The sequence below is a fragment of the Gadus chalcogrammus genome, chromosome 4, assembly GCF_026213295.1.
Source record: "Gadus chalcogrammus isolate NIFS_2021 chromosome 4, NIFS_Gcha_1.0, whole genome shotgun sequence".
Lineage (NCBI taxonomy): Eukaryota > Metazoa > Chordata > Actinopteri > Gadiformes > Gadidae > Gadus > Gadus chalcogrammus.
In genome coordinates this window covers 36,040,752-36,068,251 of record NC_079415.1, presented here as the reverse complement: position 1 = coordinate 36,068,251, position 27,500 = coordinate 36,040,752, and the positions used below count along the sequence as shown (strand labels likewise).

General features: G+C 53.5%; 2 protein-coding genes across 2 annotated transcripts in view; one reads left to right on the top strand and one right to left on the bottom strand.

Moving 5' to 3' along the window:
• Nucleotides 1-5,614, top strand: part of LOC130380709 (signal transducer and activator of transcription 1-alpha/beta-like) — a 35,098-nt gene extending 29,484 nt beyond the window's left edge. The window contains 7 exon segments of the mRNA XM_056588005.1: nt 558-615; nt 618-648; nt 1,630-1,769; nt 1,964-2,152; nt 2,929-3,004; nt 3,811-3,910; nt 4,480-5,614. Of these exon segments, the coding sequence (XP_056443980.1) occupies nt 558-615; nt 618-648; nt 1,630-1,769; nt 1,964-2,152; nt 2,929-3,004; nt 3,811-3,910; nt 4,480-4,491 (606 nt within the window). The 3' untranslated portion in view covers nt 4,492-5,614.
• A 501-nt stretch (nt 5,615-6,115) lies between these two features.
• Nucleotides 6,116-19,390, bottom strand: LOC130381060 (glutaminase kidney isoform, mitochondrial-like). The gene is made up of 18 exons (XM_056588480.1): nt 19,026-19,390; nt 17,255-17,351; nt 16,633-16,751; nt 15,345-15,474; nt 15,179-15,258; nt 14,840-15,003; nt 14,196-14,254; nt 10,513-10,545; nt 10,138-10,196; nt 9,916-9,982; nt 9,731-9,781; nt 9,194-9,370; nt 8,432-8,563; nt 7,834-7,926; nt 7,582-7,643; nt 6,803-6,879; nt 6,381-6,444; nt 6,116-6,263 (listed from the first exon to the last, which is right to left on the bottom strand). Exons 1-18 carry the CDS (start codon nt 19,310-19,312, stop codon nt 6,116-6,118), a joined length of 1,899 nt encoding a protein of 632 aa, XP_056444455.1. The 5' UTR covers nt 19,313-19,390.
• Between the last annotated feature and the right edge of the window lie 8,110 nt (nt 19,391-27,500).

Sequence of the window (27,500 nt, the reverse complement as noted above, 5' to 3'; positions counted from 1 at the left end):
ATGGTGCGGTGGTGTAGTGATGGTGCTGTGGTGTAGTGATGGTGCGGTGGTGTAGTGATGGTGTAGTGATGGTGTAGTGATGGTACTTTGGTGTAGTGATGGTGCGGTGGTGTCGTGATGGTGTAGTGATGGTACTTTGGTGTAGTGATGGTGCGGTGGTGTAGTGATGGTGTAGTGATGGTGTAGTGATGGTACTTTGGTGTAGTGATGGTGTGGTGGTGTAGTGATGGTACTTTGGTGTAGTGATGGTGTAGTGATGGTACTTTGGTGTAGTGATGGTGTAGTGATGGTGTAGTGATGGTGCGGTGGTGTAGTGATGGTACTTTGGTGTAGTGATGGTGTAGTGATGGTGTGGTGATGGTGTGGTGGTGTAGTGATGGTGTGGTGGTGTAGTGATGGTGCGGTGGTGTATTGATGGTGTAGTGATGATGTAGTGATGGTGCGGTGGTGTAGTGATGGTGTAGTGATGGTGTAGTGATGGTGTAGTGATGGTACTTTGGTGTAGTGATGGTGTGGTGGTGTAGTGATGGTGTAGTGATGGTGCGGTGCTGTTCCAGGGCGCGACGGAGAAGAGCTTCCCGTTCTGGCTGTGGATGGAGGGGATCCTGGACCTCATCAACGACACCTGCTAGCTCTCTGGAACGACGGGTCAGTCAGCACCAGAACCCTGAAGAACCCTAGAGAACCCCAAAGAACCCTGGAGAACCCCAAAGAACCCTAGAGAAGCCTGGAGAAGCCTGGAGAACCCAGAACCCTAGAGAACCCCAAAGAACCCAAAATAACCCTGGAGAAGCCTGGAGAACCCCAAAGAACCCTAGAGAAGCCTGGAGAACCCAGAACCCTAGAGAACCCCAAAGAACCCAAAATAACCCTGGAGAAGCCTGGAGAACCCATAAACCTAGATAAGCCAGAACCCTGGAGAACCCTAGCGAACCCTAGAGAACCCCAAAGAACCCTAGAGAACACAAAACTAGGGATCGACCGATACGGATTTTTTAGGGCCGATACGATACCGATATTTTTTCATCAGCCTTAGCCGATACGCCGATACCGATATTTAGAGCCGATACTACTTTTTTTTTTTTTTGCTCCCTCAATCATAATAATTACACTGATAACAAATGTTACAAGTCTCAATTAAAAAAAAGGAACATTTATTGAACTTCAATATAGAAACCAAGATAACAGAGCCCAGGAGAACCCGGTCTGTAGTCCAGACCCGGACTGTAGACCGGTCTGTAGTCCAGACCCAGACTGTAGACCGGTCTGTAGTCCAGACCCAGACTGTGGACCGGTGTGTAGTCCAGACCCAGACTGTGGACCGGTGTGTAGTCCAGACCCAGACTGTAGACCGGTCTGTAGTCCAGACCCAGACTGTAGACCGGTCTGTAGTCCAGACCCAGACTGTGGACCGGTCTGTAGTCCAGACCCAGACTGTGGACCGGTGTGTAGTCCAGACCCAGACTGTAGACCGGTCTGTAGTCCAGACCCAGACTGTAGACCGGTCTGTAGTCCAGACCCAGACTGTAGACCGGTCTGTAGTCAGGGTCCGGGGGACCCTGGTCTTCTTCGTTGTCTTCTGGGGACAACGACGATGGATTAATTAATTGGTGTTTCTAACAACCCCAGATGCATCATGGGCTTCCTCAGCAAAGAGCGGGAGAAGGTGTTGCTAAGCGACTGTTCCCCGGGAACCTTCCTGCTGAGGTTCAGCGAGAGCAGCCGGGAGGGAGCGATCACCTTCACCTGGATAGAGCACGACATGCACGGTACACACACACACACACACACACACACACACACACACAGTGGCGGGGAGATGTGGTGTAAAGCGGTCTGTTAATGGTGTGTGTGTGTGTGTGTGTGTGTGTGTGTGTGTGTGTGTGTGTGTGTGTGTGTGTGTGTGTGTGTGTGTGTGTGTGTGTGTGTGTGTGTGTGTGTGTGTGTGTGTGTGTGTGTGTAGACAAGCCGGTGTACCACTCCGTGGAGCCCTACACCAAGCGGGAGCTCACGGCCGTCTCTCTGGCCGACATCATCCGCACCTACAAGGTGATGGCGGCCGAGAACATCCCGGAGAACCCGCTCCGCTTCCTGTACCCCGACATCCCCAAGGACCAGGCCTTCAGCAAGTACTACCCCCCCCCCAGCGACGGTGAGCACCTACCCCAGACTCACTGCCTACCTACCCCAGAGTCACTGCCTACCTACCCCAGAGTCACTGCCTACCTACCCCAGAGTCACTGCCTACCTACCCCAGAGTCACTACCTACCTACCCCAGAGTCACTACCTACCTACCCCAGAGTCACTACCTACCTACCCCAGAGTCACTGCCTACCTACCCCAGAGTCACTACCTACCTACCCCAGAGTCCCCACCTACCTACCCCAGAGTCCCCACCTACCTACCCCAGAGTCACCACCTACCTACCCCAGAGTCACTACCTACCTACCCCAGAGTCACTACCTACCTACCCCAGAGTCACTACCTACCTACCCCAGAGTTACTACCTACCTACCCCAGAGTCACTACCTACCTACCCCAGAGTCACTACCTACCTACCCCAGAGTCACTACCTACCTACCCCAGAGTCACTACCTACCTACCCCAGAGTCACTACCTACCCCAGAGTTACTACCTACCTACCCCAGAGTCACTACCTACCTACCCCAGAGTCACTACCTACCTACCCCAGAGTCACTACCTACCCCAGACTCACTACCTACCTACCCCAGAGTCACTGCCTACCTACCCCAGAGTCACTACCTACCTACCCCAGAGAGTCTCAGTGGGGCCAGAAGGAGCCAACCTTCATACCAGAGAGTTAGTTATGTGTGGTTAAATCACAGTCTGTCTGCCTGTCTGTCTGTCTGTCTGCCTGTCTGTCTGCCTCTCTGTCTGCCTGCCTGTCTGTCTGTCTGTCTGTCCAGCTCCAGAGCCCATGGAGGAGGGGAATGCAGTGAAGAGTGGATACATGAAGACAGAACTGATCTCGGTGTCTGAGGTGTACGTTAACACACAACACACACACACACACCCCTTGCGGCAACCTCTGACCTGATTCTAGTGGTGAGCTCTGACTCTAGTGGTGACCTCTAACCTGATTCTAGTGGTGACCTCTGACCTGACTCTAGTGGTAACCTCTGACTCTAGTGGTGACCTCTGACTCTAGTGGTGACCTCTGACCTGATTCTAGTGGTGACCTCTGACCTGACTCTAGTGGTGACCTCTGACTCTAGTGGTGACCTCTGACTCTAGTGGTGACCTCTGACCTGATTCTAGTGGTGACCTCTGACCTGACTCTAGTGGTGACCTCTGACTCTAGTGGTGACCTCTGACTCTAGTGGTGACCTCTGACCTGATTCTAGTGGTGACCTCTGACCTGACTCTAGTGGTGACCTCGGACCTGACTCTAGTGGTGACCTCTGACTCTAGTGGTGACCTCTGACCTGATTCTAGTGGTGACCTCTGACCTGATTCTAGTGGTGACCTCTGACCTGACTAGTGGTGACCTCTGACCTGACTTTAGTGGTGACCTCTGACCTGACTCTAGTGGTGACCTCTGATTCTAGTGGTGACCTCTGACCTGACTCTAGTGGTGACCTCTGACTCTAGTGGTGACCTCTGACTCTAGTGGTGACCTCTGACCTGACTCTAGTGGTGACCTCTGATTCTAGTGGTGACCTCTGACCTGACTCTAGTGGTGACCTCTGACTCTAGTGGTGACCTCTGACTCTAGTGGTGACCTCTGACTCTAGTGGTGACCTCTGACTCTAGTGGTGACCTCTGACCTCTTTCCTCTGACCTTGCAGCCCCCCATCCCGTCTCCAGGACAACATGATGCCCATGTCACCTGACGACTTCAGACACCTGGAGCAGTTCGTCAGTGTGCCCAGTAACATCGATGACCTAGTGAGGCGCACACACACACACACACACACACACACACACACACACACACACACACACACACACACACACACACACACACACACACACACACACACACACACACACACACACACACACACACACACACACACACCTAATGGCTAATGTCAATACTAACAGGAAGGGTATTTGGGAGATCTCCTGTTTAGGAACTCTATACATTTTAGTGAAAAATGTGATTTCGGTAAATGCAGCGTTTGATGCTAACGTTAACGACATAATAATGCTTGTGAGTGCGATTGACGGCGCTGTAGTTAACACTAACGATACGATCGATGCTAACGCTGATTATCAATGCTAACGCTAATGATTAATGCGCTAACGCTAATGATTAATACTAATGTTAATATCAATACTAATGCTTGTGAGTGCGAGTGATGACGCTATTTAACACTAATTATACGATTTAGGCTAATGCTAATGATGAATGATAAAGCTAATGATGAATGCTAACGCTAATGATCGATGCTAACGCTAATGATGAATGACAAGGCTAATGATGAATGCTAACGTTCTGTTTCTTCCTACAGATGACCGACTGACCGACGGCCTCACATCATAAGCGGCATAAACACATGGCATTGGCAGCCATGCTTTTTGTGTATTGTTTTTTTGTTTCAGGATATTCTTACTTATATCAGAGTATTCTAACTTTTGAGAGTACTTTTACTCACGAGAGTACTTTTACCTAAGAGAGTACTTAAGTGGTGTCCGAATGCCTTGACTTGTTTTCGAGCATATGAGCTTCTCTAAGTGTGCTGCAGGTTGTACGTTTGAATCCGTCTAACATTATTTTGGGTTGTAGAGTTTGGGTAGTATGTAACGTTGTAGTTTGGGTAAAGGCTGTTCCCCATCTCCCCTTCAGAACCTCTGGCTTTAATTGATGTGCCCCAGATCACTGGAAACATAAAAAACACAAATAAAATGTTGTCAGGTGCCGGGATTCATGTTTCAGTGTCACTGGCCTATGATTCGTTACCTTAAGTAGGCCTTACCTTGGATAAGGTTCCTTAATGAGGCCTTACCTTGGATTAGATACCTTAAGTAGGCCTTATCTTCCCATATGTCTCATCACCCTGACTGCCTCCAGCAGCTCTCATCGTTGGTCAGTAAAACTTCTTTCTCTCTACGTTCCAGAGTTGAGTTTCACTATGAAAGCATTGGCAGACTTCAGGTTTATGTACACAGGCTTTATAAATACACACGTCACCGCCGCGACGGACGGCGTCATGAGAAAGGATCACTGTCGCTTTTACAAATAAATAACATCCATCACAAAGATGTGACGTCTGTCACCTGTTCGGACATCGTCTGCGTAACCCTGCTGTCCGATCACACTGAAACCTTACACTGCACACACAAATATACACACACTTTAAGTTGGAGCACTTGACAACTCAACACAACAGACTGACAGATTGAAAACTGCTGATAAACCAGTCTCAACAAGTGTCACCCAGTCTAGGCTAGTCTCAACCAGTGTCACCCAGTCTAGACTAGTCTCAACCAGTGTAAACCAGTCTAGACTAGTGTAAACCAGTCTAGAATAGTGTAAACCACTCTAGCATAAACCAGTCATAATATCAACAGTTCTAACATCAGTTTATATTTGTGGAGGCATCAAAGCAGTGTTCCTTTAGAAGGCATCGTCATATTTCTACGCAAGACCTTGTAACACGACCAGAAACACAGACAGTTGATTGTTTAATGAAGGGGCGGGGCCAATACAAAGGGGGCGGGGAAAAGAGGGGGGAGTATTATTCAGAGTAAGTGGATGGTCCCTTCAGGGGTTGAGGGATAAGAGTTGAATTCAGGCCAAGGTTACTGGGAAATGAAGGGCTAACAGGGCGAGGTTAAAGGCTAACAGAGGGGGGGTTAAGGGCTACAGCAGGCCGTCCAGGTTGTTCCCAGAGGGGGGGTTAAGGGCTAACAGGGGTGGGTTAAGGGCTACAGCAGGCCGTCCAGGTTGTTCCCAGAGGGGGGGTTAAGGGCTAACAGAGGGGGGGTTAAGGGCTAACAGGGCGAGGTTAAAGGCTAACAGAGGGGGGGTTAAGGGCTACAGCAGGCCGTCCAGGTTGTTCCCAGAGGGGGGGTTAAGGGCTAACAGAGGGGGGGTTAAGGGCTACAGCAGGCCGTCCAGGTTGTTCCCAGAGGGGGGGTTAAGGGCTACAGCAGGCCGTCCAGGTTGTTCCCTGCCACCTCAGGGGTCTGGGGGGGCTGGGGGGGGCTGGGGGTGGGGTGGTAGTCCTGCAGGATGGTGACCACGTCATGATGGCCGAAATGCACCGCCTCGTCCATAGGGGTGTTCCCCCACCTGCACACACACAAGTGTAGCATATGTGTGTGTGTGTGTGTGTGTGTGTGTGTGTGTGTGTGTGTGTGTGTGTGTGTGTGTGTGTGTGTGTGTGTGTGTGTGTGTGTGTGTGTGTACCTGTCTTTAGGGACTGCGTTGACCTTACAGGCCTCCAGGAGGAACCGAACCACCTCAGCATGACCTGAAACGCACGCACACGAACACACACACACACACACACACACACACACAGTTAGAGGTGGCCCAGCCGTCCGCCCTCAGTGAGTGACAGGCTCTTGTCAGGGAGCCAGTTTGTGGGCGTCGGCCTCTCCGTGAGTCATTTGATTTCTGACCAATCAGACATCTCTTCCTTGATTGGTTTGGGGAAGCCAACTGGCCTGTCAATCAAAGGTGTGTTAACCAGTAGCTAGTGTGTTCTGTGATGTGATGTCTCTCTGGGTCATCAGGGTAGACCTGCCCCACACCTCAACGCTCCCCCCCCCCCCCCAGTGGGGGGTGGTGGTCTCACCCCCCCCCCCCAGTGGGTGGTCTCACTCTACCTTCGGCCGCCGCAACGTGGAGCGCCGTCCGCGAGTCGTAGTCCCTCTGCTCCATATCCATGGAGGACAGCGCAAACCTGCACACACACACACACACACACACACACACACACATACATACACACACACACACACACACACACACACACACAGTAGGTTAAGGGGAGGTTGGGGCTCATTGCAGTAGGTTAAGGGGAGGTTGTGGCTCTGTGCAGTAGGTTAAGGGGAGGTTGGGGCTCAGGGCAGTAGGTTAAGGGGAGGTTGGGGCTCTCACGGCAGTAGGTTAAGGGGAGGTTGGGGCTCAGGGCAGTAGGTTAAGGGGAGGTTGTGGCTCTCACGGCAGTAGGTTAAGGGGAGGTTGGGGCTCAGGGCAGTAGGTTAAGGGGAGGTTGTGGCTCTCACGGCAGTAGGTTAAGGGGAGGTTGGGGCTCAGGGCAATAGGTTAAGGGGAGGTTGTGGCTCTCACGACAGTAGGTTAAGGGGAGGTTGGGGCTCAGGGCAGTAGGTTAAGGGGAGGTTGTGGCTCTCACGGCAGTAGGTTAAGGGGAGGTTGGGGCTCAGGGCAGTAGGTTAAGGGGAGGTTGTGGCTCTCACGGCAGTAGGTTAAGGGGAGGTTGGGGCTCAGGGCAGTAGGTTAAGGGGAGGTTGTGGCTCTCACGGCAGTAGGTTAAGGGGAGGTTGGGGCTCAGGGCAGTAGGTTAAGGGGAGGTTGTGGCTCTCACGGCAGTAGGTTAAGGGGAGGTTGGGGCTCAGGGCAGTAGGTTAAGGGGAGGTCTCACCTCCTCAGCGCGGACACGTCTCCAGTGTAGGCAGCAAACAGCAGATTAATCACAGACTTCACCTGCAAACAAACAGCAGTGATCGGATCAATCGGGACGATTAGCCATATGATCAATAACATAGCTACTACAAGAGACAGACAGACAGACAGACAGACAGACAGACAGACAGACAGGCAGGCAGGCAGGCAGGCAGGCAGGCAGGCAGACAGACAGACAGACAGACAGACAGACAGACAGACAGACACCCACCCTCTGGTCTCCCCCCTCCCTGCGGGGGTCCAGTTTCTTGGCGAAGTGTTTCAGGTTGTCGTAGTTGTGGAAGTTACACAGAGACAGCAGATCCTGAAACCGACCAATCACAGGTTACTACTGACCGACCAATCACACACTACTACTGACCGACCAATCACACACTACTACTGACCAACCAATCACACACTACTACTGTGTAGCATTAATGTTATCAGAGAAGCTGTAGCCTAGACTTATCAGTGACACTATAGCGTAGCGTTGTGGGTGGAGCTGTAGCCTAGCGTTATCCTTGAGGCTGTAGCATTAGCGTTGTGGGTGGCGCTACAGCGTAGCGTTAGGGTTGTGGGTGGAGCTGTAGCCTAGCGTTATCAGTGAGGCTGTAGCATTAGCGTTGTGGGTGGCGCTGCAGCGTAGCGTTAGGGTTGTGGGTGGAGCTGTAGCCTAGCGTTATCCTTCAGGCTGTAGCGTTAGCGTTGTGGGTGGCGCTGCAGCGTTAGCGTTGTCGGTGGAGCTGTAGCCTAGTGTTATCAGTGAGGCTGTAGCATTATTGTGGGTGGCGCTGCAGTGTAGCGTTAGCACGGCGGGGCTGACGTACGGTGCAGAAGCGGATCCCTCTGACACTGTTGCCCAGCTTGTCCAGCGGGGGCGACCAACACATGACCCCCATCACGTTGGGCACCACCAGCAGGATCCCCCCCGACACCCCAGACTTGGCCGGCAGGCCCACCTGGGGGAGCAGCGCACCGCAGAGGGTTACCACGGTCACAGGGGTTACCACGGTTACAGTTACTACAGTTACCAAGGGTACAGGGTTAGCAATGCTGCCCATGTTTTACCGGGATTATGGAGGTCAAGGTTAGAGGGTTACAAAGGTCACCAAGGTTACAGGGTTACCAAGGTTACCGGGTGACAAGGTTAGAGGGTTACCAAGGTCACCAAGGTTACAGGGTGACAGTGTTACCAAGGTTACAGGGTTACCAAGGGTACAGGGTTACCAAGGTCACCAAGGTTACCAAGGTCACCAAGGGGACAGGGTCACCAAGGTTACCAAGTTAACAGGATTACCAAGGGGACAGGGTCACCAAGGTTACAGGGTTACCAAGGTTACCAAGGTAACCAAGGGGACAGGGTTACCAAGGTTACCAAGGTCACCAAGGGGACAGGGTTACCAAGGTTACAGGTTGACAGTGTTACAAAAGTTACACAGTGACCAGGTCACCGAGGTTACAGGGTCACCAAGGTTACAGGGTCACCGAGGTTACAGGGTTACCGGGTGACAAGGTCACCGAGGTGACAGGGTGACAGGGTCGCCATGGTGACAGGGGTTAGCAGCAGCAGGCTGAGCAGCGGTACTGACGTGGAAGGCGAACTGGCCTGAGAAGTCGTACATGCCACAGGAGTGCATGAGGCTCAGGGTGTTCCGCACCGCCTCCGGGCTCAGGACACGCTCTCCTGTGATTGGACAGAAGCCGCCGTTGGCCAGTGTGGCCGCCATGACGCTAGCGCTCTCACAGGTGACCTCGATGGAGCAGAGCTAGCAGGGAGGAGAGACGTTAGCATTAGCTCAGTGGCTAACTGAACAGCTAGCAGGGAGGAGAGACGTTAGCATAAGCTCACTGGATAACTGAACAGCTAGCAGGGAGGAGAGACTCGACAGCTTACTGATAGCTCACTGGCTAACTGAACTTGTTGGCCATTGGATCAAACATTGAAATGACAAGCTAACTCCCAGCTAACTGAAGAGGGAGCTAACAGACAAGCCCTTCGAATACAGAGCTGGACTTATCCCAACCTGGAAGACCTGTCGAGCCAGTGCTGTGGTCGCCTCAACAACAGAACAATCAACATCATCTGTTTCTCCCGTCACACGGAAGAGGAGCTGTCCATCACTGACCTGGAAGTAGAAATCCAGGATGGAGGTCATGTCCGTTCCCTCGGGGAAACACTGAAAGAAAGAGACGGGGTCAGACTGATAGGCCCCCCCCAGCGGATGGTCCAGTCCACTGGCATCACCAGTGGGAGTGTCCACCACTGGTGACCAATGGGTGGATTGTGGAGCGGCGTCTCGTGGTCTCCTACCTTCTTCTCCTTCAGGTAGTAGCCAATAGCAAAGTTGCGGTCTCCTGACTCTCGCTCTGACTGGAACCTGCGAGGGAAACACCGCGGTTTAGGCTCCAGCGGCCGCAGCTCCTCCACTTAGACTGCAACATTACACTCAACGTAATACTGCATGTAGTGCAGTACTTTAAAAGGAATGCAGTACTCTGTGAGGAGGTTGGTATTGGAGTATATTGTACTCACGTGGCATTGCTGAAGCCTACATACTCATTTCCTGCCAATTTGTTCATGAAGTCCATAACCTAGAGATACAAACCAGATCAACACCAGGTCAACACCAGGTCCACACCAGATCAACACCAGGTCAACACCAGATCAACACCAGGTCAACACCATCATAAGTTCAGAATAGTGTTAGTCAATTTTTAGCTTAGAAGTAGTGATCTGTAGCAAGCTATTCTACTGCACACACACAATTACACACACACACACACACACACACACACACACACACACACACACACACACACACACACACACACACACACACACACACACACACACACACACACACACACACACACACACACACACACACACACACACACACATACTCACATAGTCGAACTTCTCAGCGTTGCTCGCTCCGTGCTGTCGACCAGAAATACTTGGTTATAAATGACAAACATTTAGCTAATACATGTAGCTAATGCGTTAGCACTACAACTGACATGTAGCTTATTAAACAGTCAAATGACATTTAGCTAACACATATAGCTAATGCATTAGCACTTCAACTGACATCGAATTGATCAAACAGAGATAGCCAAATCACTACCGTTAGGATTAGGATAGGATTCATGCTGGGATTCATTCAAGGATTTAAGTCTTAACATCAGAGTAGTGAGTTCTTTGAGTTGACCAGGTGAGAGGGTTAGATTATGATTTATCTGATTCTTGTGTTTAGTTAAAGTGTTGGTTAGTCAGTTAGAGGCATACACATCTGGAGGTCCTGTTCTAAACATCTGGTTGATATCTAGTGGATCTGTTTCAGGAGACAGAGTGTTGGTTAGTTAGTTAGTCGACTGTAGAGGTACTAGTTTATATCTAGTGGATCTGGTTCAGGAGACAGAGTGTTGGTTAGTCGACTGTAGGGGTACTAGTTTATATCTAGTGGATCTGGTTCAGGAGACAGAGTGTTGGTTAGTCGACTGTAGAGGTACTAGTTTATATCTAGTGGATCTGGTTCAGGAGACAGAGTGTTGGTTAGTCGACTGTAGAGGTACTAGTTTATATCTAGTGGATCTGGTTCAGGAGGCAGAGTGTTGGTTAGTTGGTTAGTCGACTGTAGAGGTACTAGTTTATATCTAGTGGATCTGGTTCAGGAGGCAGAGTGTTGGTTAGTCGACTGTAGAGGTACTAGTTTATATCTAGTGGATCTGGTTCAGGAGGCAGAGTGTTGGTTAGTCGACTGTAGAGGTACTAGTTTATATCTAGTGGATCTGGTTCAGGAGGCAGAGTGTTGGTTAGTTGTTTAGTCGACTGTAGAGGTACTAGTTTATATCTAGTGTATCTGGTTCAGGAGGCAGAGTGTTGGTTAGTTGTTTAGTCGACTGTAGAGGTACTAGGTATATCTAGTGGATCTGGTTCAGGAGAAAGAGTGTTGGTTAGTTAGTTAGTCGACTGTAGAGGTACTAGGTATATCTAGTGGATCTGTTTCAGGAGACAGAGTGTTGGTTAGTTAGTTAGTCGACTGTAGAGGTACTAGTTTATATCTAGTGGATCTGTTTCAGGAGACAGAGTGTTGGTTAGTTAGTTAGTCGACTGTAGAGGTACTAGGTATATCTAGTGGATCTGTTTCAGGAGACAGAGTGTTGGTTAGTTAGTTAGTCGACTGTAGAGGTACTAGTTTATATCTAGTGGATCTGGTTCAGGAGAAAGAGTGTTGGTTAGTTAGTTAGTCGACTGTAGAGGTACTAGGTATATCTAGTGGATCTGGTTCAGGAGACTGAGTGTTGGTTAGTTGTTTAGTCGACTGTAGAGGTACTAGGTATATCTAGTGGATCTGGTTCAGGAGAAAGAGTGTTGGTTAGTTAGTTAGTCGACTGTAGAGGTACTAGTTTATATCTAGTGGATCTGGTTCAGGAGACAGAGTGTTGGTTAGTCGACTGTAGAGGTACTAGTTTATATCTAGTGGATCTGGTTCAGGAGACAGAGTGTTGGTTAGTCGACTGTAGAGGTACTAGTTTATATCTAGTGTATCTGGTTCAGGAGGCAGAGTGTTGGTTAGTTGGTTAGTCGACTGTAGAGGTACTAGTTTATATCTAGTGTATCTGGTTCAGGAGACAGAGTGTTGGTTAGTCGACTGTAGAGGTACTAGTTTATATCTAGTGGATCTGGTTCAGGAGACAGAGTGTTGGTTAGTCGACTGTAGAGGTACTAGTTTATATCTAGTGTATCTGGTTCAGGAGGCAGAGTGTTGGTTAGTTGTTTAGTCGACTGTAGAGGTACTAGTTTATATCTAGTGGATCTGGTTCAGGAGACAGAGTGTTGGTTAGTCGACTGTAGAGGTACTAGTTTATATCTAGTGGATCTGGTTCAGGAGACAGTGTTGGTTAGTTGGTTAGTCGACTGTAGAGGTACTAGTTTATATCTAGTGTATCTGGTTCAGGAGACAGAGTGTTGGTTAGTTGGTTAGTCTACTGTAGAGGTACTAGTTTATATCTAGTGGATCTGGTTCAGGAGAAAGAGTGTTGGTTAGTTAGTTAGTCGACTGTAGAGGAAGCCAACATCACCTGAGACGCTTAGAACTAGCATCTGAGAGGGTCCATAAGAGTTGGTAGCTCTTGGTCCCCGGCCTATCAGAACACGGGGACCACCGCCCGGCCTATCAGAACACAGGGACCACCGCCCGGCCTATCAGAACACAGGGACCCCTGCCCGTCCTATCAGAACACAGGGACCAGCGCCCGGCCTATCAGAGCACAGGGACCACCGCCCGGCCTATCAGAGCACAGGGACCACCGCCCGGCCAATCAGATGTCAGCCAGTCCTCCGGTACGGGGGGCTCTGTAGCGTCGGCCCCTAGCTACGTCACCAACCAAATCACTAGGGGCCGCTCGGTGGTGTTCGGTCGCCGGGGAACGGCTGCAGAAACCGGAGGCGACCGGATGGTGTCTTCATGGAGGCGATGTGACGGATCCGGATCGGAGCGGTCGGGCGCGTGGGCGAGCGACGGCCCCTCCTCTCTCTCTCTTAATCCCAGAGAGAGGATCATCTCTAATCCCCTCCTGGCCTCCGCCAGCCTCGCTCCACGTCCTCTACCCCCCTCCACCAGCCCGCTACGTCACCCCCAGCCCGCTACGTCACTCCACGTCCTCTACCCCCCTCCACCAGGCCCGCTGCGTCACCCCCAGCGCCGCTACGTCACTCCACGTCCTCTACCCCCCTCCACCAGGCCCGCTGCGTCACTCCCAGCGCCGCTACGTCACTCCCAGCGCCGCTACGTCACTCCCAGCGCCGCTACGTCACTCCCAGCGCCGCTACGTCACTCCACGTCCTCTAACCCCCTCCACCAGGCCCGCTGCGTCACTCCCAGCGCCGCTACGTCACTACCAGCGCCGCTACGTCACTCCCAGCACCGCTACGTCACTCCCAGCCCGCTACGTCACTCCCAGCGCCGCTACGTCACTCCCAGCGCCGCTACGTCACTCCCAGCGCCGCTACGTCACTCCACGTCCTCTAACCCCCCTCCACCAGGCCCGCTGCGTCACTCCCAGCGCCGCTACGTCACTCCCAGCGCCGCTACGTCACTCCCAGCCCGCTACGTCACTCCCAGCCCGCTACGTCACTCCTAGCCCGCTACGTCACTCCCAGCGCCGCTACGTCACTCCCAGCGCCACTACGTCACTCCCAGCCCGCTACGTCACTCCCAGCCCGCTACGTCACTCCCGGCGCCGCTACGTCACTCCCAGCCCGCTACGTCACTCCCAGCCCGCTACGTCACTCCCAGCGCCCCTACGTCACTCCCAGCCCGCTACGTCACTCCCAGCGCCCCTACGTCACTCCCAGCCCGCTACGTCACTCCCAGCACCGCTACGTCACTCCCAGCCCGCTACGTCACTCCCAGCGCCGCTACGTCACTCCCAGCGCCGCTACGTCACTCCCAGCGCCGCTACGTCACTCCCAGCCCGCTACGTCACTCCCAGCGCCGCTACGTCTCTCCCAGCGCCGCTAAGTCACTCCCTGGTACCTACATGAGACTGCTGTATAGCGGAGGTGTGTGTGTGGTGTGCACGTACCTTAATAAGTGACGTGCACACAATGGCTCCCGCGTTCACCATGGGGTTGTGGGGTTTATCTGAAGAACATCAATCACAGCATGACATCACATGACATCACAGCATGACATCACATGACATCACAGCATGACATCACATGACATCACAGCATGACATCACATTACATCACAGCATGACATCACATGACATTACAGCATGACATCACATGACATCACAGCATGACATCACATGACATCACAGCATGACATCACAGCATGACATCACATGACATCACAGCATGACATCACATCATGACATCACAGCATGACATCACAGCATGACATCACATCACAACATCACAGCATGACATCACATCATGAGACCAGTGGGTGAGACCAGAGGGTGAGACCAGAGGGTGAGACTAAAGGGTGAGACCAGAGGGTGAGACCAGAGGGTGAGACTAAAGGGTGAGACCAGAGGGTGAGACCAGAGACTAAAGGGTGAGACCAGAGGGTGAGGCCAGAGGGAGAGACCGGCGGGAGAGACCAGCGGATGAGACCAGAGGGTGAGACCAGCGGGTCAGGCCAGCGGGAGAGACCAGCGGGAGAGACCAGCGGGTGAGACCAGCGGGAGAGACCAGCGGGGGAGACCAGCGGCTGTCTCACCGTCCTCGTTGAGGAAGAGCTTGTTGAAGCGCAGGCCGCTGGGCTCCTTGCCGATGAAGCGGTGCACGTAGTCGGTGCCGTGGTCGTGCACGGCGATGGCGTACTTCAGCGGCTTCACACACGACTGCAGGCAGAACGGCACCTTGGTGTCCCCCACCGTGTGCCTGGGGGAGGGAGGGGGAGGGGGGGGGAGAGAGAGGTCAAACCAGTCGACCTACAGGTGAAGGGTCTCCCCGCCGTCCCCCTCCCCTCTCGGTACCTCAGCCCCACCGCGGCGACCCCACCCAGAGAGGGATCTGAAGTGACGGTGTGGATGGGGCATTGTGGGTAATGTAGTACCTCTGTCCGTCTACGGTGCAGAGGGACACGGCCCAGAGGTCGGGGCTGAAGCGGGCCAGCTGGGGGATGTAGTCCGCCACCTAGAGGACAGACGGAGGCGCTACATCAACGAGGACCGGCTGAGGTGTGAGGGCTGTGATTGGTTGTGGTGTCAGGGGGGGCTCACCTGCCCCCCAGGTATCTTCTTGGCGTTGTGGTAGAGCTCGTCGATGTGCGCGCAGAAGGGCTGGAAGTCCGGGATGACGAACTTCTTGCGGAACGCCTGCGTCAGCAGCACGATGTTACTCTGCACACACCTGGAGCCAGAGGCGTCAGGACCCCCCCCACAGGACCCCCCCCACCAAAGGACCCCCCACCTGGAGCCAGAGGCGTCAGGACCCCCCCCACCGGACCCCCCACCTGGAGCCAGAGGCGTCAGGACCCCCCCCACAGGACCCCCCCACCAAAGGACCCCCCACCTGGAGCCAGAGGCGTCAGGACCCCCCCCACCAAAGGACCCCCCACCTGGAGCCAGAGGCGTCAGGAGCCCCCCCACAGGACCCCCCCCACCAAAGGACCCCCCACCTGAAGCCAGAGGCGTCAGGACCCCCCCCACCGGACCCCCCACCTGGAGCCAGAGGCGTCAGGACCCCCCCACAGGACCCCCCCACCAAAGGACCCCCCACCTGGAGCCAGAGGCGTCAGGACCCCCCCACCAAAGGACCCCCCACCTGGAGCCAGAGGCGTCAGGACCCCCCCCACAGGACCCCCCCACCAAAGGACCCCCCACCTGGAGCCAGAGGCGTCAGGACCCCCCCCACAGGACCCCCCCACCAAAGGACCCCCCACCTGGAGCCAGAGGCGTCAGGACCCCCCCACCAAAGGACCCCCCACCTGGAGCCAGAGGCGTCAGGACCCCCCCCACAGGACCCCCCCCACCAAAGGACCCCCCACCTGGAGCCAGAGGCGTCAGGACCCCCCACCTGGAGCCAGAGGCGTCAGGACCCCCCCACAGGACCCCCCCCACCTGGAGCCAGAGGCGTCAGGACCCCCCCCACCACCACCAACACCCCCCCACCTGGAGCCAGAGGCGTCAGGACCCCCCCCACCACCACCAACACCCCCCCACCTGGAGCCAGAGGCGTCAGGACCCCCCCCACAGGACCCCCCCCACCTGGAGCCAGAGGCGTCAGGACCCCCAACCTGGAGCCAGAGGCGTCAGGACCCCACCGCTACCACCCCCCCCCGCTGAGCTACAGGGAGTAGAACCCCAGCCCTGCAGTGTTAGTGCCTGTTAGACCTGACTGGGTCTGGGTCTGGGTCTGGGTCAGGGTCAGGGTCTGGGTCTGGGTCTTGGTCTGGGTCTGGGTCTGGTGGTCTGGGTCTGGGACTGGGTCTGGGTCTGGGTCTGGGTCTGGGTCTGGGTCTGGGTCTGGGACTGGGTCTGGGTCTAGGCAGAGGGTCCGGGTTCGTACTTCTTGAAAAGGTGCCGGTCCAGGGCTCCATCCGACGTGGTCTTCATGATGACCTTCAGCATCTCCATACACTCCTTGAGGCGGGGGTCTCCGGTCCGGAGACCAGTGGCCTTCAAAGCCTGGGGGGGGGGGACCAGAACACAGTTAGACCCTCTGGACCCTGTTAGACCCTGGACCCTTTTACACCCTGACCCTGAGACCCCAAGACCCTGTTAGACCCTGAGACCCTGTTAGACCCTGAGACCCTGTTAGACCCCGAGACCCTGTTAGACCCCGAGACCCTGATGGACCCTGTTAGACCCTGAGACCCTGTTAGACCCCGAGACCCTGTTGGACCCTGTTGGACCCTCTAGACCCTGTTGGACCCTCTAGACACTGTTGGACCCTGTTGGACCCTCTAGACCCTCCCGACCCTGTTAGACCCTGTTAGACCCTGGACCCTGTTAGACCCTGTTAGACCCTCTAGACCCTGGACCCTGTTGGACCCTGTTGGACCCTCTAGACCCTGTTAGACCCTGTTGGACCCTGTTGGACCCTCTAGACCCTGTTGGACCCTGTTGGACCCTGTTGGACCCTCTAGACCCTGTTGGACCCTGTTGGACCCTGGAGCCTGGAGCCGTACCGTGGTGAACTTGTGGGCGGGGATCCTCTCCTGGCCCTCGGCGATGGTGTAGAACAGGAGGTCCTCCAGGCTGGGCAGGATGCCCGCCTTCCTTCTCCTGCGGACAGAGAGCAGCGCTCAGGAGAACAGGAAGTGGGATCCACTGCACAGGAAGTAGACAAGCAAGGTTCAGCGGAGCCCATTAACCACTTTGGGATAAGGTTTGGACCATTAAAGAACATTAGCTTTGTGCCAAGGATACTCGTTTAGAGTCGGGCAAAGATTAACTGAGTGCCAAATACCACTGCTCAGCCAGATGGGAAAGAATGCTAGCCTAATGCTCAGGGATGCTAGCTTAATGCTAAGGGAGGCCAGCTTAATGCTAAGGGAGGCCAGTTTAAGGATAAGGGAGGCTAGCTTAATGCTAAGGGATGCTAGCTTAATGCTAAGGGATACTAGCTCAGTGCTCAACAACACCAGTTGAGTGCTGAATAATGCTACTGTTTTGCTAAACAACATCACATCTCTGTACTGGATGCATTGTCATTCCAGGGGTCTATGCTATTGGGGGTCTAGGTGATCAAATAGTCCCAGTACTTTTCCAGCAGTTCCTACAGTAGAGGAAGGTCAGATGGATCGCCCGCGGTAGGAAAACCAGACCCAGACCCCTGCAGCAGCCTGGACCAGAACCGTTCCTCTTGAAGAGGCGTTCAAGGCCATGGGAAAATGGACCGATGGTTTGTGGTCGGAATACTCTCGGAATGATCCATGATGGTTTCTAGAACCAGTACTACGATGTTTGACCTCTGAGTCACCAAGCGGAGGTCGTCTGCAGTTATTCCAATATGCTAGCTGACATTCCAGTCTGGGATTCCAAGGAGCGCCGGAACATCTAGAGGAGGGCGGCACAAGGGATCTTCTAGTGCCTGTTCGGGTTCCTCCAATCCGATGGGCGCAGTGCATCATGGGAGATTAATCACCCAGTGCATCATGGGAAATGAATCCTCCAGTGCATCATGGGAAATGAACCCTGCAGTGCATCATGGGAAATGAATCCTGCAGTGCATCATGGGAGATGAATCCTGCAGTGCATCATGGGAGATGAATCCTACAGTGCATCATGGGAGATGCATCTGCTGGGGGATGAATCCCCCAGCAGATGCGATCCATCTGATTGGTCATTATAAGCCTATGACAGCTGTCCTGTTACCTGGTTGGTTACAAACCTACAGGAGGCTAAAGGGGGGGGGGGAGAAACGAATAAAGGTCAAATAAACACATACTTACAAATGCAAAGCAAGCAGACCCACAGGGAGGGAGAGAGACAGACAGACAGACAGACAGACAGACAGACAGACAGACAGACAGACAGACAGACAGACAGACAGACAGACAGACGGTGTGCACAGTGGCACACAATGATGATTTAGTCTCAACAGAACACTCCCCAAAAAAAAAAAAAACTTCAATTGGATCAAAAAAAAGAAAAGGTGGTTGGGGGGGGGGGGGTACGGGCCGGGGTAATGGTGCTGGGGGTGGTGTTGGGGATTGGGGGTGGTGGGGGGGGTCGGCAGCCAACCAGGCTATTGCCGGCCCCCCCCCCCGAGCCGTACTACCGGACACATTCACCGGAACATGCCTACCAGACAGATGGAAACCAGCCGTCTGACCCCCGGCTACCCAGAGACACAACGTCAGATATAATTATATATATATATATATATATATATATGATATCCATAATATGAGCTATCCCATGATGGAGGACCGTAGAGGACCGTAGATGACCTACTTCTCCGCGGCCGAGTCCTTGCTCGTCTCACCGCCGCCGTCGCTCTTGGAGCAGAGGGCTCTGGTCTGCGTGTGTACGGCCGGGTGCGGGGGCCGGGCGGCCGGGGTTCGGTGGAGGCTCCAGGGGGCCGGAGCAGGTGCCCAGCTGCCCCGGTTCGGCAGCCTCCCCGCCGGCCACTCGCTGCTGAGACATCGCGCTGTGCTCCCCCCCGCCACGCAGGACAAGGGCCGCTTAAGGTTGGACTGGAACACGTCTGTGAGCCCCGACAAAGAACGCAGATGTAACATTTCGATCTGAATTATCTTAATTATCTGAATTAACGCTATTCTCAGCGACCCGGTCGGATGGAGTGATGCGAAACGAGCGTCGCGTAACGGTTTCCTCTGATTGACTCGCAGTCTCCTGGTCCCGCCCACTGCGCTCCTGCTGCAAATTCTATTGGCTACTGACAGTGTGGCTGCTCTCCTGAGTTGCTCGTGAAGCTGTCAGTCATCCGAGCAGCTCAGGTTTGTTTTCAGCAGCTCTAAAACACGGGGGCGTGTCAGAGAGCATCTCATCATATACTTAACATGAGAATAATGATAACAGTAGCCCAGTAATAAGAATAATGCTAATTATTGCAACTGTAATAGAATAGGATGAATAATCCGACGCATTCACCTGGAAAGCCAGGTGAATGCGTCGACACCGCCTGGTGTCGCCACCAGATGGCGGTGTTGTGTTAGTTTGATTCAACCGAGATCGCGAAAGCCCTCCCGATTCAGGTGCTGGACGTAATTAAGTGAAATAATAGGCGAGTTTCAGATCAAGCATGCGTTGCGTTGCCTCCCATAACATTATGCACTCTGGGATCAAAACGTCAGAAATGCTGGTGATAACTTCCCTATGCGACATATTACATGACTTTAAAAACTCGCGGGAGCCCCCTCCGACTGCATTTCTGCGCATGTCTCAAATAAATGCGGACATAAGACACTCCCCTCATCATATCAAAACGTTGCCCTGGTTGGTTGGAATTGCCACGTAGAATTTCCCACGTGAGAAATGACGTAGCCTAACTCCGTTCAAAGAGGCGTGCCCTATCCCAAACAATGCTTTTTCAAACTTGGAGAAGTGCACCTTGTGTCCAACTTGACGTGGTGGGATCTTGACGTGTTTCTGACTAGTTCCGGCGGATATTCTCAAGTCTCGTGCATGCATGCGCGCAAATGAAGACGACCTGGATCACGCCTAGTAGTAGTTAGAGGAAAACATGCCAGAGTAATGGCTGTTAGTTTAAAATGACATATGTTAGTTAACTACTCAGCCACACCGAGGAGGAGCGTTTATTTTAGGGAGAGGGGAGTGCCGGTTGGGAGGGGTTTCCAGCGGAGTTTAATACGTGGAAAGTTCGCTTTTCGGGTCTTTTATCAGACATGAAGTACGCTCGTCTAGCGTTGTGGGCGAAGTCTAATTTATAACGGAGAAACAATAAAAAAGAACCAGATAAATATAGGTCCGCATAAATATATAAATACATCGCTTTTTTCGCTGGTGAACACACTGAAATGAAGTGTGTGTGTGTGTGTGTGTGTGTGTGTGTGTGTGTGTGTGTGTGTGTGTGTGTGTGTGTGTGTGTGTGTGTGTGTGTGTGTGTGTGTGTGTGTGTGTGTGTTTCGCTAATTCTAAATATGATATGGATATCTAGGATGGATATCTTGGATATGCATTTTAACCTATAGGCCTACAATTACTGATATATGTCCATGGTATATAGATTTAACTTATGTTTTTTCGAATCAAGACGTATTATTCCACAACTATGTTGTGAGTCAAATCCAAGACGAGTTGATTCTGCCGCCCCGCCCAGTCGAACTAAATCCAGCAACAAAGACGAACACAAACAAGTCTCTCCCTCCCTGAGCCGGAGGAGAAGCGATACACACACACACACACACACACACACACACACACACACACACACACACACACACACACACACACACACACACACACACACACACACACACACACACACACACCAACAAGCACGCACACGCCCACACGAATGCACGCGCAAGCACACACACAAGCAAGCACACGCCCACACGCATACGCACACACACACACTCTTCCCACGCGGCTCAGCGGATGGCTTCCGCCCACCGCCTGTAGAGCCGCCCACCACCGTTACCACGGCAACGAGAGAGAGAGAGAGAGAGAGAGAGAGAGAGAGAGAGAGAGAGGAGAGAGAGAGAGAGAGAGAGAGAGAGAGGAGATGAGGAGGATGGGGAGAGAGGAGAGAGAGAGGGGGGGGGGGGGGGGGGGGGGGTGGAGAGAGAGAGAGGGGCTGTGTCTGAGCCCGACGTGGGTGTTTATAAGCTGAGCTATTCTCCAGAGAAAATCGGTCTACGCGTGTGTCTGTGTGTGTGTGTGTGCGTGTGTGTGTGCGTCAGAGTGACTCACAACCTGTCATGGTGACGTTCATGAAGAGGGCCCCGTCCCCCAGTACACCAAGCAGCAGACTGGTTCTACTGGGCAGCTCCCAGTAGAACCAGTCTGCTGCTGGTTCTACTGGGAGCTGCCCAGCACAACCAGTCTGCTGCTGGTTCTACTGGGAGCTGCCCAGTACAACCAGTCTGCTGCTGGTTGTACTGGGAGCTGCCCAGCACAACCAGTCTGCTGCTGGTTCTACTGGGAGCTGCCCAGTACAACCAGTCTGCTGCTGGTTCTACTGGGAGCTGCCCAGTACAACCAGTCTGCTGCTGGTTGTACTGGGAGCTGCCCAGCACAACCAGTCTGCTGCTGGTTCTACTGGGAGCTGCCCAGTACAACCAGTCTGCTGCTGGGGGCTGCCCAGAAGAGCTAGTCTTGTACCGGTTCTACTGGGGGCTGCCCAGAAGAGCTAGGCTTGTACTGGTTCTACTGGGGGCTGCCCAGAAGAGCTAGTCTTGTACTGGTTCTACTGGGGGCTGCCCAGAAGAGCTAGTCTTGTACTGGTTCTACTGGGGGCTGCCCAGAAGAGCTAGTCTTGTACTGGTTCTACTGGGGGCTGCCCAGAAGAGCTAGTCTTGTACTGGTTCTACTGGGGGCTGCCCAGTACGTCAATGGATTGGATCCCACACACAATCAAGGACAGGACGGGCAACACGGTAGAGTTCAAAAATAAAGTTTAATGTCCATGTGCTGTATAACAAATCAAATATATTAGTGTTTAAAAAACAGGTGCATAAGTAGAAGACGCCTAGCCTATCGCTGGACACCAAACAGTGGAGCTCAGCCAGGGTTGGCTGAGCACTCAAGATGGCCCCGCCCTTGTCACCGAGGGCGGGGCCTACCCATAGCTGTGTTTCTTTAAAACCGCTGAATTGTATGGAACCGTGTTTGAGTTGAGTTAAACGTCCACGATGCAGACCGTCGAGGTAGGTTCCGGAGTCCGGGGTTACACCTACTCAAAGGTCAGAGGTCAACGGGGCGGCCTCCAGCTGACGACACAGAGACAGACGGACGGCCCACAGACACCTCACGGACACAGACAACAGCGCATATCTACACAGTGAGGGGAGGGTCTAAAGCACACACACCCCCCCCCCCCCACGTCTACGACCTACGGCTAACAGCTAAACACGCCTTCAACAAGAACCGCCGGCACGGGGCTCCACATCAACAGCACGGTACACTGACGTACAAACACAAGGGCTGCTGGGTATTTACACACTGGAGATACACGTCAACTACACGTTAGGCTTCAAAGCTTTTTACACGCACACCACCCGGCCACGCGCCGTTGAGGATCGGGACTCTGATGGACGAACTGAATCCAGGCTGAGACTGAACTGAGACTTAGTGACGAACCAAATTTATCAACTGAATTGAGGATGAATTGAGGCTGAGTTGAGGCTGAATTGAGGCTGAGTTGAGGCTGAATTGAGGCTGAATTGAGGCTGAATTGAACAGCTGAAGTTGTCTGCTGAATTTACTTGCGTCTGAATGGATGAAGTGAATTCAGAGAGTACTTGCTGATCTTGAGGTGCTTCCTATGGCCGGGTTCAAGAACACAGTCCTTTAATAAAAGGCCTTCAGGCAGGGAGGCCATTTTTTGTTTCAAAGCAACAATTTGCTTAATTACAAAAAGAAACGCATGGATTATCAGACACCTTCTCGTGAGTGAGGCTTTATCAAAGTATACATGAAGAGATCAGCCTCAAATACTCTGCCACAGCCCCCCGTCTGGGGACATGGGGGGGGTCTGGGGGGGTTAGGCCAGAGAGAGTCCCCCCACTGAAGCACACTACCGTTTCATCAACGGCTGCTTCTCAAGCGCACAGTGGTCCCCCCCCCCCCACCCCCGTCCGACCCTACCAGACCAGACCCCTCGTGACCCCACCACACAGACTTAGTTATTAACCGAGCTGATGAACTGAACTGAGACTGAACTGACCCGACTAACCGGATCCGTCAGTCTAACCTAAGGTGGACCGGCCCGAGCCGTCAGTCTAACTTAAGGTGGACCGGCCCGATCCGTCAGTCTAACTTAAGGTGGACCGGTCCGAGCCGTCAGTCTAACTTAAGGTGGACCGGCCCGAGCCGTCAGTCTAACTTAAGGTGGACCGGCCCGAGCCGTCAGTCTAACTTAAGGTGGACCGGCCCGATCCGTCAGTCTAACTGAAGGTGGACCGGCCGGAGCCGTCAGTCTAACTTAAGGTGGACCGGCCCGAGCCGTCAGTCTAACTTAAGGTGGACCGGCCGGAGCCGTCAGTCTAACTTAAGGTGGACCGGCCGGAGCCGTCAGTCTAACTTAAGGTGAGGCGGCCGGAGCCGTCAGTCTAACTTAAGGTGGACCTTAAGGGGTTCCTGGTGATTTGGTCCCAACCGAGGAGCCTGTTGCCAGGCAGGAACAGGGACTCTGGGGTGGGGTCAAACCGATACGCATGGTGGAAACAGGACACGACCCGTGAGATGAAGACCACCGCGGGGTCCACGGCTCGGCCACAACACTCTGTTGGCCCCTCAAATGAAAAGTAAAGAAAATAAAGGCTATTCATGAGGCAACATCGGTTGTTAAGGCGCTACGAGGGCTGTGCTTAGTGTCCGGGATGACGACTGCAAACTGGGGGAGGACCAGCTGGGCGGGGGGGGGGGTCAAAGGTCACTCTGGGGAGTCTTCGGGCTCCGACTTGATGGTCTTCTTGTCTGCGTTGCTGAGAACCCGCTGGTGCAGGATTCCGTTTTCTGTGGGAGAACGACAAAGAGGAAGGGTCAGAGGTCAGGAGAAGGCACAGAGGTCAGGAGAAGGGTCAGAGGTCAGGAGAAGGGTCAGAGGTCAGGAGAAGGGTCAGAGGTCAGGAGAAGGGTCAGAGGTCGGGAGAAGCTAAGGAGTGGGTCCCTGGTTCCCAGTGTTCCCAGTGCTCTACACACCTGCAGCGGCAGTGTGGCTGTCCTCTGTGTTGTGGTTCTGGAGGTTGTTGTTGTGGTTGTTGTGATGACGCTTCAGCTCATTGGCTAGTTGCTTGCCCAACGGGATGTCCCCTTCCTGCATGTTCTGGCTCACCACCCGGAGGTTGATTGGCCGCTCGTCTGGAAAGAAAATGACCAAACTTAACCTCCCGTCCAAAGCTGGCTCCTGAAGAAACTCAACCCACCCCCGCTGAGACTCAACCCTCCCCCTCTGAGACTCAACCCTCCCCCTCTGAGACTCAACACCCCCGCTGTGACTCAACCCTCCCCCTCTGAGACTCAACCCTCCCCCTCTGAAACTCAACCCTCCCCCTCTGAGACTCAACTCTCCCCCTCTGTGACTCAACCCTCCCCCTCTGAGACTCAACCCTCCCCCTCTGACTCAACCCTCCCCCTCTGACTCAACCCTCCCCCTCTGAGACTCAACCCTCCCCCTCTGAAACTCAACCCTCCCCCTCTGAGACTCAACCCTCCCCCTCTGACTCAACCCTCCCCCTCTGACTCAACCCTCCCCTCTGAGACTCAACCCTCCCCCTCTGACTCAACCCTCCCCCTCTGACTCAACCCTCCCCCTCTGAGACTCAACCCTCCCCCTCTGACTCAACCCTCCCCCTCTGAGACTCAACCCTCCCCCTCTGAGACTCAACCCTCCCCCTCTGAGACTCAACCCTCCCCCTCTGAAACTCAACCCTCCCCCTCTGAGACTCAACCCTCCCCCTCTGAGACTCAACCCTCCCCCTCTGAGACTCAACCCTCCCCCGCTGAAACTCAACCCTCCCCCTCTGAGACTCAACCCTCCCCCTCTGAGACTCAACCCTCCCCCTCTGAGACTCAACCCTCCCCCTCTGAGACTCAACCCTCCCCCTCTGAGACTCAACCCTCCCCCCTCTGAAACTCAACCCTCCCCCTCTGAGACTCAACCCTCCCCCTCTGAGACTCAACCCCCCCGCTGTGACTCAACCCTCCCCCTCTGAGACTCAACCCTCCCCCTCTGAGACTCAACCCTCCCCCTCTGAGACTCAACCCTCCCCTCTCTGAGACTCAACCCTCCCCCTCTGAGACTCAACCCTCCCCCTCTGAAACTCAACCCTCCCCCTCTGAGACTCAACCCTCCCCCTCTGAGACTCAACCCCCCCGCTGTGACTCAACCCTCCCCCTCTGAGACTCAACCCTCCCCCTCTGAGACTCAACCCTCCCCCGCTGAAACTCAACCCCCCGCTGTGACTCAACCCTCCACCGTCGTCCAAGAGAAAGACAGTTTCTCAAGAACGACAGGTAGAGAGAGAGAGGTAGGGAGAGAGAGGTAGAGAGAGAGACAGGCAGAGAGAGGTAGAGAGAGACAGGCAGAGAGAGAGACAGGCTGAGAGAGAGACCTCGCCCCAGAGGACTGGCTGGAGGTAAACAAGTGTGGGCGGGATAATTACAGGTGCATTCTGGGAACAGAGATATAATGAGCTGTCAGGAGTGGGCGAGTGAGAGAAAGAGAGGGTGGGTGAGGGAGAGAGGGAGAGAGAGAGAGAGAGAGAGAGAGAGAGAGAGAGAAAGAGGTGTGGGTGGGTGGGAGAGAGCGACTATGAAGTTCAGAGAAAGGTAGGGGGAGACAAGAGAGAGAGAGAGAGAGAGAGAGAGAGAGAGAGAGGTGGGCGCGAGGGAGAGAAAGAGAAGACAGGGGGGGGCACGAGAAAAAGAGAAAGAGGGAGAATGGTGGGCGAGAGAGAGCGACAGCTGTGGGCAAGGGAGAGAGAGAGAGGGGGGGGTGGGCGAGAGGAGAGACACAGAGAGAGTGTTGGGGGAGAGAGGGAGAGAGGGAGGGGGCTGCTGGACAGACAGGGAGGTGAGAGGGGTTAAAGGTCACGGCGGTACCTAAGCTCTCGCGGCCGTTGTCGGCGGCTGAGTTGCCGTTGGTAACGTGGGCGTCGCTGAGGTACTTCAGGGCGGAGGGAGGGATCCTCCAATCCAGAGCCTGCAGTCTCTCCTGCACCGCAGCGTCCTGAAGGATCTCCATCTGACGGGCCAGCAGGCGCTCCAGCTGGACCTGACACACACACGGATACATGTTAGTATGGACACGTATACATGTTGATATAGACACGGATACATGTTGATATAGACACGGATACATGTTGATATGGACACGGATACATGTTGATATAGACACGGATACATGTTAGTATAGACACGGATACATGTTAATATAGACACGGATACATGTTGATATAGACACGGATACATGTTGATATAGACACGGATACATGTTGGTATAGACACGGATACATGTTGATATAGACACGGACACATGTTGGTATAGACACGGATACATGTTGATATAGACACGGATACATGTTGATATAGACACGGACACATGTTGGTATAGACACGGATACATGTTGATATAGACACGGACACATGTTGGTATAGACACGGATACATGTTGATATAGACACGGATACATGTTGATATAGACACGGATACATGTTGGTATAGACACGGATACATGTTGATATAGACACGGACACATGTTGGTATAGACACGGATACATGTTGATATAGACACGGACACATGTTGGTATAGACACGGATACATGTTGATATAGACACGGATACATGTTGATATAGACACGGATACATGTTGATATAGACCGGATACATGTTGATATAGACACGGACACATGTTGGTATAGACACGGATACATGTTGATATGACACGGATACATGTTGATATAGACACGGACACATGTTGGTATAGACACGGATACATGTGATATAGACACGGATACATGTTGGTATAGACACGGATACATGTGATATAGACACGGATACATGTTGGTATAGACACGGATACATGTTGATATAGACACGGACACATGTTGGTATAGACACGGATACATGTTGATATAGACACGGATACATGTTGATATAGACACGGACACATGTTGGCATAGACACGGACAGGGAGTTGAACCGCTAACCCTGCAGTTTTAGTGCCTCACTCGTTCCAAGCAGTTTGAAGTGAAATGGCCGGAGCCTACTTGTGAACAG

What these genes read in the sequence shown, in the direction of transcription:
- LOC130381060 (XM_056588480.1), bottom strand. Translation starts at nt 19,312, where the DNA reads ATGTTACATCTGCGTTCTTTGTCGGGGCTCACAGACGTGTTCCAGTCC. An exon ending in TGTGCACGTCACTTATTAAG is followed by an intron (nt 10,546 to 14,195) that starts GTACGTGCACAC and finishes TCTGGTCGACAG; the next exon opens with CACGGAGCGAGCAACGCTGA. An exon ending in CAGGCCAGTTCGCCTTCCAC is followed by an intron (nt 8,564 to 9,193) that starts GTCAGTACCGCT and finishes CTGCTCCCCCAG; the next exon opens with GTGGGCCTGCCGGCCAAGTC.